Source organism: Podarcis liolepis (genome assembly GCF_965112155.1).
Source record: "Podarcis liolepis genome assembly, chromosome: 16".
NCBI classification, from domain to species: Eukaryota; Metazoa; Chordata; class Lepidosauria; order Squamata; family Lacertidae; genus Podarcis; species Podarcis liolepis.
This window is the reverse complement of record NC_139567.1, coordinates 42,446,772-42,461,384: the sequence shown is the minus strand read 5'-3', so window position 1 is coordinate 42,461,384 and position 14,613 is coordinate 42,446,772. Positions and strand designations below refer to the sequence as shown.

At 49.2% G+C, this 14,613-nt stretch overlaps 1 protein-coding gene across 1 annotated transcript in view; it reads left to right on the top strand.

Annotated features, from left to right (window-relative positions):
* Positions 1–14,613, top strand: part of PIGL (phosphatidylinositol glycan anchor biosynthesis class L) — a 44,219-nt gene that overhangs the window by 13,483 nt on the left and 16,123 nt on the right. Inside the window, exon 3 of the mRNA XM_083480126.1 lies at positions 11,594–11,684. Coding sequence (XP_083336252.1) covers positions 11,594–11,684 — 91 coding nt within the window. The remainder of the gene's footprint in view (positions 1–11,593; positions 11,685–14,613) is intronic.

Here is a 14,613-nt window from a genome sequence, read left to right as displayed (position 1 = left end):
GTTTTGCGAAGCAACCCTATTAGCGCTATTAGCGGTTTAGCGGCTATTAAAGGCTTAGCGGCTTAGCGGCTAAAAGGCTATTAGCGGTTTAGCGGCTTAGAAAAAGGGGGGGAGCGAAAAAAATCGCAAGACTCGCAAGACATTTTCGTCTTGCGAAGCAAGCCCATAAGGGAATTCGTCTTGCAAAGCGCATTGAAAAACAGAAAACCCTTTCGTCTAGCGGGTTTTTCGTCCTGCGAGGCATTCGTCTTGCGGGGCACCACTGTATCAGATTCTTATCTGGTGCAAACAGGCTTCAGAGCTTTGTTTATGGCATCCAATGCTGCCAAAGTAGTTTGCAAACAGACGAACAGTGATTCCGGATATACCCACTGTTTCGTGGAATAATTCTTCAGCACAGCAGGAGGATACAAAAATGCTTCATAAACCCATTTATGCAGTGAATGGAAAAATAGAACAACAATTGCTATGGAGCAGTGGTCATAAAGTTATGTAGTGACTTGCATAGTTTGTGACTTTCAGAGATTTGTTTTCATAAAGTTTTTGTATGTTTTTATGGAAATGGGTCTTGGTTGAGTTTCTGAACCTTCCAACCTTTTCAAAGTGGATCATTCATCATACACAATGGCTGTGTTCAGGTCTTTCTTTTGCGGCTTCCGTTTGGCCACGGTAAGAGCAGGTGGCTGAACTCAATGGGCCTCTTTCGACCCAATTCAGGAGCCGGGCTCTCCTTCCATCCTTACGACGTGAGAGCAGAGACTGAGAGTGATGAAGAAGCTTTAGCCAAGTCTGGGAGCAACGTGGTCCCCACAATCCACTTCCCTATAGATTTCCAGGAATTCTGTCCCATGGACAGCGGCTGCTGAAAGTTGTAGTCCAAAACCTCTGGAGGGGACAAGGCTGCAGGAGGCTGACTTAATGGTTCTTTCAGCCTAGTGAAAACATTTAACACTCTGCAGGCCAAAACTACCCCCCCCTTTCCTTCCAGCGGTCTTGGCAGAGAAATTCCCAGACATCCCCCCCCCCTTTATTTAAATGCAAACAGATTTTGGCTCAATTTGCTGAACATGGCAAATTATAACCAGCACAGACATCAGGCTGGGAACTTTGCTCGCCAGCAGTTCCTGGAAGGAGCGGGATTTCACAAACCTCCCCACCCCAATGGGATGCTTAGCTTAGGGGAGGAGGAAAATGTAAAAATGTGCCATTTGATCCAACGAAGGAAACTTTCCCCACAACATCAACTTCTTTGCCCGAGTTTTTCTGGGTTGGCCATGAAACCCTTAATGCGCATCTGGAAAGGATTTTAGGGCATATCCTAAGGTGCAGGCTGAGTTTGCCCGCCAGGCCTATCCTGATGGGGCTTGCTGGGGGAAGCTGAAGTGGGAGCAGGGAGCTTTCAAGCAGGCTAGGCGTAGGCAAAGTCAGGGCAGGCATAGTCAGAGCAGGCCGAGACAAAGTCAAGTCAGATTGAGGCAAAGCCAGGGCAGGTAAAGTCAATGAAGGTCTTTCTGCGCAGGTCAGGACCATGGCTAGCTCCCAATGGCTCCCAGTGGAGCTTTATCCGAACGCCAGGATGACAAACCACAGTTAATAGTTTGACAAAGAACAACTTCCGTTTTGCCCTGATTCAAACATATTGCAGGTGATTAGTTGGAAGGCGGGCGGAATCTCCCAATCTCACCTGTGCAGGAGTGAGGTCGGGAGGGGAAAGAGAAATGAAGGGGCCACATTCCCTTCTGAGAAACCTCCCGGGGGCCACATGGCAGTGGTGGGCAGGGCAGCAAATGTCGATTTGGCCTTTGTGCAGTTGGCTGGTTTCTACAAACACTTGCATGCACCCCTCTTTCTGCCAAGCAAGGAGCATTATGGGAGTTCAAGGACAACTTTCCAGCCAGGCAAAAGCACTCAAGGGGCGCAAAACTGGGTCAGTGAGGGAGGGTCTTGAGGGCCAGACAGAGAGGTATGGGGGGCCGCAATTGCAGCCCCAGGTTTAAGCTTCCCCTCTCCAGCTTTTACCTTAAACTCGGAGGGTGACCTGTTTGGTAGTTTGCCTCTTTGCTGATTCAGAGCCTGCCGAGGAGAATGCTTGCACGTGGCCGGGGTGTGTGTGTTTGTGTGTGTGTGTGTTTGTGTGTGTGTGTCAAGGGAGGACAAGTGCAGCCCCTGGTATAGCTGTGCCGCTGCTCTCCTCTCCCAGCTCCCCGCCTGCGAGCCACTCGTGGCTCCCTGCTGCCAGCCGAGATCACAATGCGCTCTAATGCGTTCAGCCTCAAACTAAGCCAACCCTTTGTCTTCCGTTTTTGTTTCTTTGGATAGGAAAGGAAGCTTGCTCTCATTTCACCCCTCTCCCCAAAATTCAGCAGCAAGCTTTGCTGAAAGCCCGCAGGAACCAAGTGTGGCTTTTAAGCTTGAAGCTCAGAACACATAGTGTGCGCGAGAGAGGGAGGATCTTGCGCTGTGTGGCTCCCAGAATTGGTGCTGATAACGCCAAGGTTGCAGGTGTGATCCCTGTATGGAGTGCTGGGGAAACCCAGCCAGATAGGTGGGGTGTAAAAAATAAAGTACTATTGTAATTATTATAGTATGGGGCAGTTGCATCGTCGGGGGTTGGATTGGGTGAGCCTCAGCGTCCCTTCTGACTCTATGATTCTATGATCCGTCAAGCCCACCACCAGCTCCTTCCCAGGTCCACCAGCCAATATTATTATTATTTATTAAATCAGTATTCCGCCCTTCATCCAAAGCTCTCAGGACAGTTCACAGCACAAAAATGCAAACTAAAACCACAAAGTACATGATAAAAACAAGAACAAAACAAACCAGTAACCTGCCTCCAAAATTTAAATTTGAAAGATTTTAGGCTGTAAGGAATTTGATATGACAAGAAAGTAGTTGGACTGTGGAACTCCCTCCCACAGGAGGCAGCGATGGCCACCAACCTAGACCCAGTGGGAGCTGTCCAGCTGTGGAACGGTCTCCCTCGGGAGGTGGTGGACTCTCCTTCCTTGGAGGTTTCGAGGCAGAGGTTGGATGGCCCTCTGTCATGGATGATCTAGCTGAGATTCCTGCATTGCAGTGAGGTTGGACTCGATGCAGAATTAGATAAATTAACAGGAAGGATTCGAAACCTGCAGGATCAGATATTCTTAGAAGACTGGAGTAAATATATGAACTACAGTGGTACCTCCGGATACGAACAGGATCCGTTCCGGAGCCCCGTTCGCATCCTGAAGTAAACATAACACACGTCTGCGCGGGCCGCGTTTTGCCGTTTCCGCGCATGCGCGTGACGTCATTTTGAGCTTCTGCGCATGCGCGAGCGGCGAAACCCGGAAGTAATGCGCTCTGTTACTTCCAGGTTGCCGCAGAGCGCAAGCCGAAAATACTCAACTTGAAGCTACTTTAACCTGAGGTATGACTCTATTTGAAAAGCAATTGTGATGAACAGATTACGCTAGTAGGACTGCAAGAAGTTTTGTAAGGTGGATTATTTGAAATACTGCAAGAAAGACTAGGAGGAGAATGATTAGTTAAGGACAGTTAAATGTAGTCTAGAAATTAAGAAATGCAGAATAAGTGATAAAGAACGGAAAAATCATCAGAAGTGTTGACGGAAGTCTAAAATATTGTATAAGATGAGAAGATGTGTTGTATGACTGTTGGAACTGATATGTTAAGAAATCAATAAAAATGTATATGTATAAAAAAGAGAGATTTCTGCATTGCAGTGAGGTTGGGCTCAATGACCCTCGGGGTCTCTTCCAACCCTGTGATTCTATGACTCCCTGCAGCTGACATTCTGAGAGGTAATAATAATTCTATTATTTGTACATAGCTGTCAACCTTCCCTTTTTTGCGGGAAATTCCCTTATTCCAGCGCCGTTTTCCGCTGCTATCCTGGATTGTTAGATATCCCGTAGACCAGGGGTCTGCAACCTTTAAGACAAAAAGAGCCACTTGGACCCGTTTCCGAAGAAAAAACAACAACTGGGAGCTGCAAAACCATTGTGATATTTAAAACAAATATATCTCCGGAGCCACGATCTGACAGCAGGTGGGAAGGTGACGTCGGGACGGTGCGTGACTAACGCACGCACCGCCCCCATGCGACGTCACAGCCAGTACAGTGCCCACCACAGTGAGGAGTGTCGGGGCGCACAATGCGCCTCCTCCCCTCGCTAGTATCCGCCCCGGAGCCGCAGCAAAGATGTAAAAGAGCCACATGCGGCTCCGGAGCTGCGGGTTGCAGACCCCTGCCGTAGACTGTCCCCGGGACAGGTGAGGCTGCTGATCCCTTGTTTTTGAGGCCGCTGATCCCTTATTTTCAAATCTGAAAGTTGACAGCTATGTATTTATACCCCACACATGGGACTGGGCCGCCCCAGCCACTCCACAGCGGAGGAGAACAGCCACCCTGGCTAGTAGCCATTGACAGCTGTCTCCTCCCCAAACAAAAAACTGCAATTGAATAACTGCGGCATTGGAAATGACAGCGGTCCCTTTGCAAAAGAAGAGAAATCAGCAAAATGGCTTTTTGTTGCGGGAGGATGGGAGCGGGCTCAGAAGGGTTAACGTCTCCTCCCAGCTCTTCCCTGCCTTGCTGGTTTTCTTGATGTGCTGCCAGGAGTCTCTCCCCCCCCCTTCCGCCTCCATGTGACTCTTGTAAAACCCCATCCTGAATGGGAGGCTTTCCTTGTGGGCCAAAGTTGAGGAACTACATCACGGGGTCCCTGCGGCAACGGGGACAGGAGAGAGAGAGGGCCTCGCATGCCAGCGCTGCTCCTGGGGTTACTCTAGATCACGGGAGAGGCTGTTCCTCTTGCGGTTCCTGCGGTTGCGTAATGTTTGCCTTGGAAGGAGGCTGCGAAGAGCCCAGAGGTTGCTTGGCTTGGCGCTCTCCAAAAAGCCTCCTTTCTTCCTCTCCAAGAGAGCTCGGCGGCTTTCGGGCCAGTGGCTCCCACCTTGGGGACGGGCGAATCGGTCCATTTTAGTTCCTCTGCTTGTTTCCCCCCACTCCCCATGCAAAATAAAAACAAAAATAAGTCATCCTGAAAGCTCATCGCGAAGTTCTCCAAATTGACATGCCTTCGTATGCAATTTTGCCTAATGCTGACGTGTTTGCAGGGCAGATTTCCCCAATCTAACGCACTTTTGTAAGCTAGGAAGGCCCTTTTAACACAGCCTTTTCAGTGTTAGACACTCAGGTGTATAAGCTAATCACCAACTTGCACCTTAAACCTAGGTTATGATTGCCACAACCAAATGTCTTAAGGGCCTTTTCTTTTTTGGCAATAGATCTTTTCTTCTTTACTTCATTTCTATCCCACTTTATATTTTAAAGAAAAAAAGCTCAGAGCAGTTTACAACACGTTAAAATATCAAATCAAACAATACAGAATAAAACGCTTCAAGGAAAATATTTCAGAGCGTTCTCTAAGTGACGTTTTGCTTTCCCCATATTTATTTACCTGGTGAATTTATAGAGCTGCCCCGTGGCAGAAGTACTCTAGGAAGCCAGTGTGATTCAGTGGTTAAGAGTGTTGGACTAGGACCTGGGAGATCAGGGTTCGAATTCCAACTCAGTCAGGAAACTCACAGGGTGACCTTGAAGTCAGTCGCAGCCTCTTCACCTGCCTCACAGGGTTGTCATCAGGATTAACTGAACGGGGAGGGGGGGTGAACCATGGGCTATAAATGCAATAAATAAGCCCTTCTGCTGAAGAAAACTGGAGGGGGCAGCCAGATGGAGATGTCCCTGTGGTCACAGTTGCACCTGCGCCAGTCGCAAAATGCACCTGTCGCCTGGGAAACTTCCAACACACCCCAGTATATGCAGTTTCATGGGGCACATTATTTGACTGGGGACCTGCACTGCCAAATACTTAGGGGATCACATTTAGAAGGATGGGTGTGTTTTGTTCCCCTTCAAGTTCCTTCGAAAAGTGCAGACCTGGGTTCAAATCCTGACATCTGCAGGTCTGCCTGGGAATTCCCCGCTGCCTGAAAACCTGAAGAGCTGCTGCCAGTCCGTGCGGACAGGACTGAGCTAGATGCACCAAGTACCTGACTTGATATAACTCAGCTTCCTATGATATTAAGCGGCCTAATTTCTTCTGATAGTTAAATATGTGTTTGTGTGTAGCTCGCTGTCCCTGGTTTCCCAGCCCTTAGACCCACCCTCTCCATTTCTCCTGACCCAGAAGCCTCCCCCCCCACCCACCCACCCACCACCTTGCCAAACATCCCCATTTCGAGGGCGATGAATATGAACTTGTTCCTGCTGCTCCCTGCTCCCCCGTCAAGGCCTGCGAGGCACCGGCGTCAGATGAACGGCAGATTTCACATTGCGATAAAGGCCTTGTGTCATCTCTGAGAAGAGGATCCCGGCCTCTTGCTGGGAAACGGTGTATATTATTCATGATGATATCGCGTCATGACACAAATCGTTCGAAGGAGCTGATACTTGGATGGTGTCCCGGAAAACAGAGCACAGCCTGGGATTGGGAACAGGTTTCTGTTTTGAGCTGCAGGCTGCCTTTGCAAGAGATGCTCAAGGGACAGAATTTTTCAGGGCTGCAGAAGGGTCCTGATGCTGTTTTTTTGCATTTTTTAATTGACAGGCATATTTGAGTTGTTTAAACATTACTATTACTTCTTGGTTTAGTTTATTCCTGCGTTCCAGGGAGTCGGACTCAGTGACTCCAACTCTGCAATTCTATGATTCTAATATTCTAGTTTTAGCCTGTCGTTTACGCCTGCTGCCATCTCCTTCCCCTTCCTGCGTTCTCTTCTGTTTTTAGATTGTAGGCCCCTCAGGGCAGAGACCTTGTTCTCTCGTTCTGTGTCAAGCTCTCTGACAGCTCTGTGGTCTTTGCAGTGGATGACAGAGTGCTGCGACCTTTTAAATGGAACCGGCGCCAAGGGCTTCGGGCGATGTTGGGACTGAGTTTTGCTCCAAAGTTCCTCCTTCAAAAAGGAGGAGTTGCTATTCTTCTGTATTCTTGCACTCAAGTGCCATAAAGAGACTCACATCGTAGAAATAAAATAACAAAGACTCAAATGCTCAGCTGACAGTAGACAGTTCAGTCGTACCTTGCTTCTCAAATGGAATCCATTCCGGAACTCCGTTCGACTTCCAAAAATGTTCAAAAACCAAGGCACTGCTTCCGATTGGCTGCAGGAGCTTCCTGCACTCAAATGGAAGTCGCAGAGGCCATGTCAGATGTTCGGCATCCAAAAAACGTTCACAAACCACAACACTCATTTCCGGATTTGCGGCGCTCGGGAGCCAAAACGTTAGAGTCACAAGGCATTTGAGAACCAAGGTGCGACTGTATTTAAAAGGAACTCATCCTGCCCATCCCATTTAAGGACAACCACAGCAAAAAGATTATTTTTTGCTCAGCACGTAAAAGCAGACAGGCATTCTTCCTCAGGGACAGGATCCCACAAAGGGGGAGCCACCTCTGAAAAGGCATTGATTAATAACGCCACCGTTGCTTCTCAAAATCAGACTCGCCCAAGATATTTGGAGGAGATCTCAATTGCCTGTTTCAGGATAAAGGTAAAGGGACCCCTGACCATTAGGTCCAGTCATGACCAACTCTGGGGTTGCGGCGCTCATCTCGTTTTATTGGCCGAGGGAGCCGGCGTACAGCTTCCGGGTCATGTGGCCAGCATGACTAAGCCGCTTCTGGCGAACCAGAGCAGCGCACGGAAACGCCGTTTACCTTCCCGCCGGAGTGGTACCTATTTATCTACTTGCACTTTGACATGCTTTCGAACTGTTAGGTTGGCAGGAGCTGGGATCCAGCAATGGGAGCTCACCCTGTCGCGGGGATTTGAACTTCTGACCTTCTGATTGGTAAGTCCTAGGCTCTGTGGTTTAACCCACCCGCGTCCCAGGATAGGGATGTTTCAGGATAGGGAAACCTGATGGTGTTTCCTGCTTGGCAGGGGGTTGGATTCGATGGCCCTTGTGGTCTCTTCCAACTCTATGATTCTATGAAACCTTAAAGCTGAAAGTGGCCATTCCAGCCACCGTGGTTCTGAATTACAGGAACTTAGGAAGCTGCCTTCTGTCGAGCCAGACCACTGTTCCATCGGGCTCAGTATTGTCCACACTGACAGGCAGCAGCTCTCCAGGTGGGGGACATCCACCATCTGACCTGTTGGACTGAGATGCTTCCAGGGATTGGGGCCTTCCACAGGCAATGCAGGTGGTCTACCGCTGAGCCAGATCCTTTCCCCAAAGGGAAAAAGCTCTTTGCACCAAGGTGCACCAGTGCCTCGAGCTCTGTATTGTCCACACTGACTGGCAGCAGCTCTCTGGGTTTTTGGAAAGGGGTCCTTCTGAGTTCTTTAAGGGGAGGAAGAGAAGCAGGGGCAGGGCAGTGGATGTGTGTGTTGGAGGGGGGAGAACATATCCACTGGCTTTAGGGAACATCACATCCCTCTTGCGCCCTCATCTCCCTGCTTCCTGTGACCTTGAGCACCCAAACAGCTGAGCTAACCCAGCCGGTGCTGAATCCCTCGCGACGACCGGAGAAGTTAAATCTGGTTCAGGCTGGCTGCGCAGCTGGGACATTCAAAGCATGCCTTGGATCAGGCCCAGGTGTGTGTGTGTGTGTGTGTGTGTGTGTGTGTGTGTGCTTTTGCTAAACACTTGCGCTGTTTCCCCTGTATTATCCATCTCCAACAATGGAGAGAGAATCATAGAATAGTACAGTGGTACCTCAGGTTAAGAACTTAATTTGTTCCGGAGGTCCGTTCTTAACCTGAAACTGTTCTTAACCTGAAGCACCACTTTAGCTAATGGGGCCTCCCGCTGGTGCCACACTGCGATTTCTGTTCTCATCCTGAAGCAAAGTTCTTAACCTGAGGTGCTATTTCTGGGTTAGCGGAGTCTGTAACCTGAAGCGTCTGTAACCTGAAGCGTCTGTAACCTGAGGTACCACTGTACAGTCAAACCTTGGTTCTCGAATGGCTCCACTTTCGAACCTTTCGGCTCCGGAAGTAAATTCTCCGGTTTTTAAATGTTTTTTGGAACCTGGACATCCTACACAACTTCCACTTGGGTGCAAGGAGCTCTTGTAACCAATCGGAAGCCGCGCCTCGGTTGCTGAACGTTTCAGAAGTCGAACGCTCTTCCGGAACAGATCACGTTCAACAACCAAGGTTTGACTGTAGAGTAGGAAGGGGCCCTGAGGGTCATCTAGTCCAACCCCCTGCAAATCAGGTATATGCAGCTGTCCCATGCGGGGATCAAACCTGCAACCTTGGCATTCTCAACACGACGCTCTAACCAGCCAGCTGTAGCCATCTTGGCTACAAGTCGCCATTGATAGCCTCCTCCTCCACGAATTTATCTAATTCTCTTTTAAACCCATCCAACGTGAAGGCTATCACTGCCCTGTGGCTGGGGAAGGGTTTTGGAGCTTTCTGAGGAGAGTTGGGGGCCAAATAGAGAGGTTCAGAGGGCCGCATTCAAGCCCCGGTCCTGTGGTTCTCCACCCCCTCTTTTGAGAAAAGATAGGATCTTGTGGAGACTACGTTTTCACCAAAGGGCATTTCGCAGGCTAACCAGCTATAACTTTATCAACGTGATGAACCCACTTTCTGCCCCTTCCCCAAATCACCCAGGTGAGTTATTGCAGCCCTTGCTCTTTGGCGGCAGTTCTGGCTCGCCGTCAACACATCGCCACGCTCCCAGGGATTTCGGCCCACCGCCTCCAGCTGTCTGTTTCCACTGAACTTGAGTGACCTTCATCTGTTGCATCGAGTCAAAACCTGACCAGCAGCATATTAGAGGCCCTGCCAGGGCTGCCTCAGAGAAGAGGGCAGGGACCTCAGGCTTCTGGGCCAAATCCAGCCTGCCAGACATCTCATACCCTCCAGCGCTTTGAAGCCAAAATCAGAGACGCCATCTCCCTGCTTTTTATCGCAAGAGCATGGCGGCCATTTGGGTTGCTGTGATCTCATGTGATTTTACGCTGCAGTTCCCCCCCAAAACCCCTCCCCACTTTTTTTGAGGGGGGGGGAAATTGTGTCCCAAAACCATGGCAACTAAAATGGCTGCAGTCCCCCCCCAAAACCCCACTTTTTTGGGGGGGAATTGTGTCCTGAAATCATGGCGACTAAAATGGCCGCTGTTATCTCGCAATGAAAAATGGGGTGTCCTGTTTTTTCCGGGACACTTGCAGGATATGGCATCTCTCTTTGGCCCTACCAACCCTCTCAGGTGCTGAGATCAGCAGAGGGTGCCCTCTAGCTTGTTCCTCCGCCCTCAGAATCTGGGGTGGCAACGGCCTGGAATAGGGCCTTCTCGGTAGTGGCTCCTAAGCTGTGAGACTCCCTCCCCGCACAGGTGTTTCTGGCACCTTCATTATACAGCTTCCGGAGGATGCTGTGGACACACATCTCTTTATCCCGACCTTTGGCACCAGAGATGTATGTTTTTAATACCCACCTTAATCATACCCTAGAAGTGCCCCGGTTTTCCCTTGGCATTCCCGGAATTGCAGAAGCCATCCCAGCTTCTGATTTGATCCTGGAATGTCCCATTTATCCCCTCCTGTGTTGTCGCCGAGTTCAGGGAGGAGGATCTTGTGTGAGTCAGCTGGCTTCCCCAAGTTCAGGGCCCCAAAAGACACACCCCAGTTTTCATCAGAGGACTGTTGGAGGGTATGCCTCACTTCTGCGATTGTAGATTGTCTTAAACTATGCATAGTACAGTGGTACCTCTGGTTATATACTTAATTCGTTCCGGAGGTCCGTTCTTAACCTGAAACTGTTCTTAACCTGAAGCCACCACTTTAGCTAATGGGGCATCCCACTGCCACTATGCCACTGCCGCACGATTTCTGTTCTCATCCTGAAGCAATGTTCTTAACCTGAGGTACTATTTCTGGGTTAGCGGACTCTGTAACCTGAAGCGTATGTAACCCGAGGTACCACTGTATTGTGTTTTAATTTCTGTAAGCTGCCCTGGGTTCTTAGGATGAAGAGTGGAATATTTATTTATTTATTTATTTATTTATTTATTTATTTATACCACGCACATTTGGCTGGATTTCCCCAGCCACTCTGGGCGGCTTCCAACAGAATATTAAAATACAATAGTCTATTAAACATTGAAAGCTTCCCTAAACAGGGCTGCCTTAAGATGTCTTCTAAAAGTCTGGTAGTTGTTTTTCTCTCTGACATCTGCTGGGAGGGCGTTCCACAGGGTGGGTGCCACTACCAAGAAGGCCCTCTGCCTGGTTCCCTGTAACTTGGCTTCTCGCAGTGAGGGAACCGCCAGAAGGCCCTCGGCGCTGGATCTCAGTGTCCGGGCAGAACGATGGGGGTGGAGACGCTCCTTCAGGTATACTAGGCCAAGGCCGTTTAGGGCTTTAAAGTTCAGCACCAACACCTTGAATTGGGCTCGGAAACGTCCTGGGAGCCAGTGTAGGTCTTTCAAGACTGGTGTTATATGGTCTCGGCGGCCGCTCCCAGTCACCAGTCTAGCTGCCGCATTCTGGATGATGATGATGATGATGATGATTGTGTTTATTATTATTATTATTGTGTTTATTCTTCTTCTTTGTAGGGATCTTCCAGACCACCCATCTGTCGAGTGGGACACTCAGCTGCTCTCCGCTCTGATCCTTAAGCATGTCAAGACCTACCAGATCAACCTGGTAAGATGTAGCCTTGAGTCTTCCTTTTGGATATGGATGGGGGGGTGTCACTTGCAGGTCACTCCAGATGTTGTCAGGTTCAAACTCCCAGCACTCAGCATGGCCAGTGGTCTAGGACCATGTGGGTGTTGAAGCCCAGTAACATCTGGAGGGCCACAGGTCCCTCCTCCCCAATCTTGGAGCCAGTATTGTCCTACTGAGATTCAGGTAGGTAGCCGTGTTGATCTGACGCAGTCAAAATAAATAAAAAAATTGTCCAGTAGCACCTTAGAGACCAACTAAGTTTGTTCTGGGTGTAAGCTTTCATGTGCATGCACACTTCTTCAGCTACTCAGGCGCACACGAGAGCTTATACCTAGAACAAACTTAGTCAGTCTCTAAGGTGCTACTTAGAGGAAGTGAGAGCTGGACCATAAAGAAGGCTGATCGCCGAAGAATTGATGCTTTTGAATTCTGGTGCTGGAGGAGACTCTTGAGAGTCCCATGGACGGCAAGAAGATCCAACCTCTCCATTCTGAAGGAAATCAGCCCTGAGTGCTCACTGGAAGGACAGATCCTGAAGCTGAGGCTCCAAGACTTTGGCCACCTCGTGAGAAGAGAAGACTCCCTGGAAAAGACCCTGATGTTGGGAAAGATGGAGGGCAAGGAGAAGGGGACGACAGAGGACGAGATGGTGGGACAGTGTTCTCAAAGCTACCAGCCTGAGTTTGACCAAACTGTGGGAGGCACTGGAAGACAGAAGTGCCTGGCGTGCTCTGGTCCAGGGGGTCACGAAGAGGCAGACACGACTAAACGACTCAACAACAACAAGGTGCTACTGGACAATTTTTGTGTGTGCATGAGACAGAGGGATGCTTCCTTGTAGATCAGGGATGGGGGAACCTGTGACCCTCCAGATCTTGCTGGACTCTAACTCCCATGAGTCAGCAGGGCCAAAGTTCAGGGATGATGGGAGTTGGAGTCACAAGATCTCACAGGCCACAGCTCCCTCCTGTCTCATCGTAGAACCAGCATTCCCTGATACTGACCTCAGGCAGGTGTCTTTGCTGCACACTTTTTGGTGCTTCCTTGAACATTTTTTCTCTATCCAAATGTGTAGAAGTCATTGTGTGTTTTATTTCCTTTTGGCTACTGTGGATTGTAATAGTCTTTTGAAGTTTTTTAGTTACCTGTTTTTAACTGTTTTTTATCATCGGGAGTTTTTATGTTTTTGTAAACCACTTAAAGGTTTTCCTACTATCAAGCAGTATGTAAATTTCATTAAATAAATAAAGGAAGACCTCCATTCCTCCGCTGGCACCGTTACCACACAGTCCTGGCTTGACACACTGTGCGGAAGTTTCTGCAGTCCATTAGTTGATGCCAAAGTGTATTGAAGTGCATGCCATAGAGATCTCTGCAACTTCCAGGGGGTGGAGCTGCTCCCTTCGCTCTGAGGAACTCCCAGCCAAAAACAAGGGTGGGCGACTGCTCTCGATTTCAGCTGCGAAACTGACAAGCCGGGTGGGTGCACTCTGCGGCCCGATCCACGCGCCGACCTGAGCAGAATTCACAAGCGCAAACGCTGCTTATCCAGCCCTCTCAGGACAGAGGATGGAGGTGAGGTCAGCTGAGGTGGAAATAGCTTGCGGTGAGCTGGAGGGGGAGATTCCTTAAGAGTCCCTTGCATGATAAGTCTCGCAGATCAGGGAAATCTCTTGTTGACTGAATTCCTCCGCCATCTGCTAATAGCGAGAGCATCTTACAGGCCCAGCAGGTTCTGAGATGAGAAGAGGAATCTGCACAGCGTTGCCTTGTCTGCCTTTCTTCTCCCTGCTCCAGTGGGGTCATAGTTACTCATTCACTCAGATAATAATAATAATAATAATAATAATAATAATAATAATAATAATAATAATTAATTGTTTGTTTGTTATTTATTTATACCCCACCCATCTGGCTGGGTTTCCCCAGCCACTCTGGGCAGCTTCCAACAAAACACTAAAATACAATAACCTATTAAACATTAAAAGCTTCCCTAAACAGGGCTGCCTTCAGATGTCTTCTAAAAGTTTGGTAGTTGTTTTTCTCTTTGTCATCTGGTGGGAGGGCATTCCACAGGGCGGGTGCCACCACCAAGAAGGCCCTCTGCCTGGTTTCCTGTAACTTGGCTTCTCCCAGTGAGGGAACTGTCAGAAGGCCCTTGGTGCTGGACCTCAGTGTCCAGGTAGAACGATGGGGGTGGAGACGCTCCTTCAGATATACAGGACGGAGGCCGTTTAGGGCTTTAAAGGTCAGCACCAACACTTTGAACTGTGCTCGTAAACATACTGGGAGCCAGTGTAGGTCTCTCAGAGGCCCCAAGCCTTGCCTAGGGAACCGCACGGCCGACCTTTGTTCAAGCACAACACCAGGTAATGCAAAGGCGGAGGAAATCTCAGATTTTACACAGTCCAAGCCAGAAGCAGATTAATGGGTGTTTTCGGATGGACAAAGGAAGTTGCCTCATGCCGAATGAGACCGTTCAGAAGGTTTTAAAAGTAAGAACATACGAAGAGGCTGTTGCATCAGCTCAGTGGCCGAATGGTCCAATACCCTGTTCTCCCAGGGGCCGGCCAGAGTTCCACAGATTAACAATGCACCCCACGAACAAGTCCTTTCTTTCATCTGCCCTGCGTCTCCTGACTGTCAGCTTCACTGAATTCCCCACAAGGTTTGTGTTATGAGGGAAGCCAACCAAATTTGTTTTATTCGGCCTGCTCCCTCGCTTTTTGGAGGCTGGAGTCCCGCAGACCATTTCGCTCTTCTGGCCACAAGGCTTCTGCCAGTATCTAAACCCCGACCCCGATGCTCGTTGGAATTCTGAACATTTAAAATAAAAATGGGGCCGCTTCATTTGTGAGTTTGGACCTACCCCACCAAAAAGTGGGCAAAGCCATGCCCAATCCTC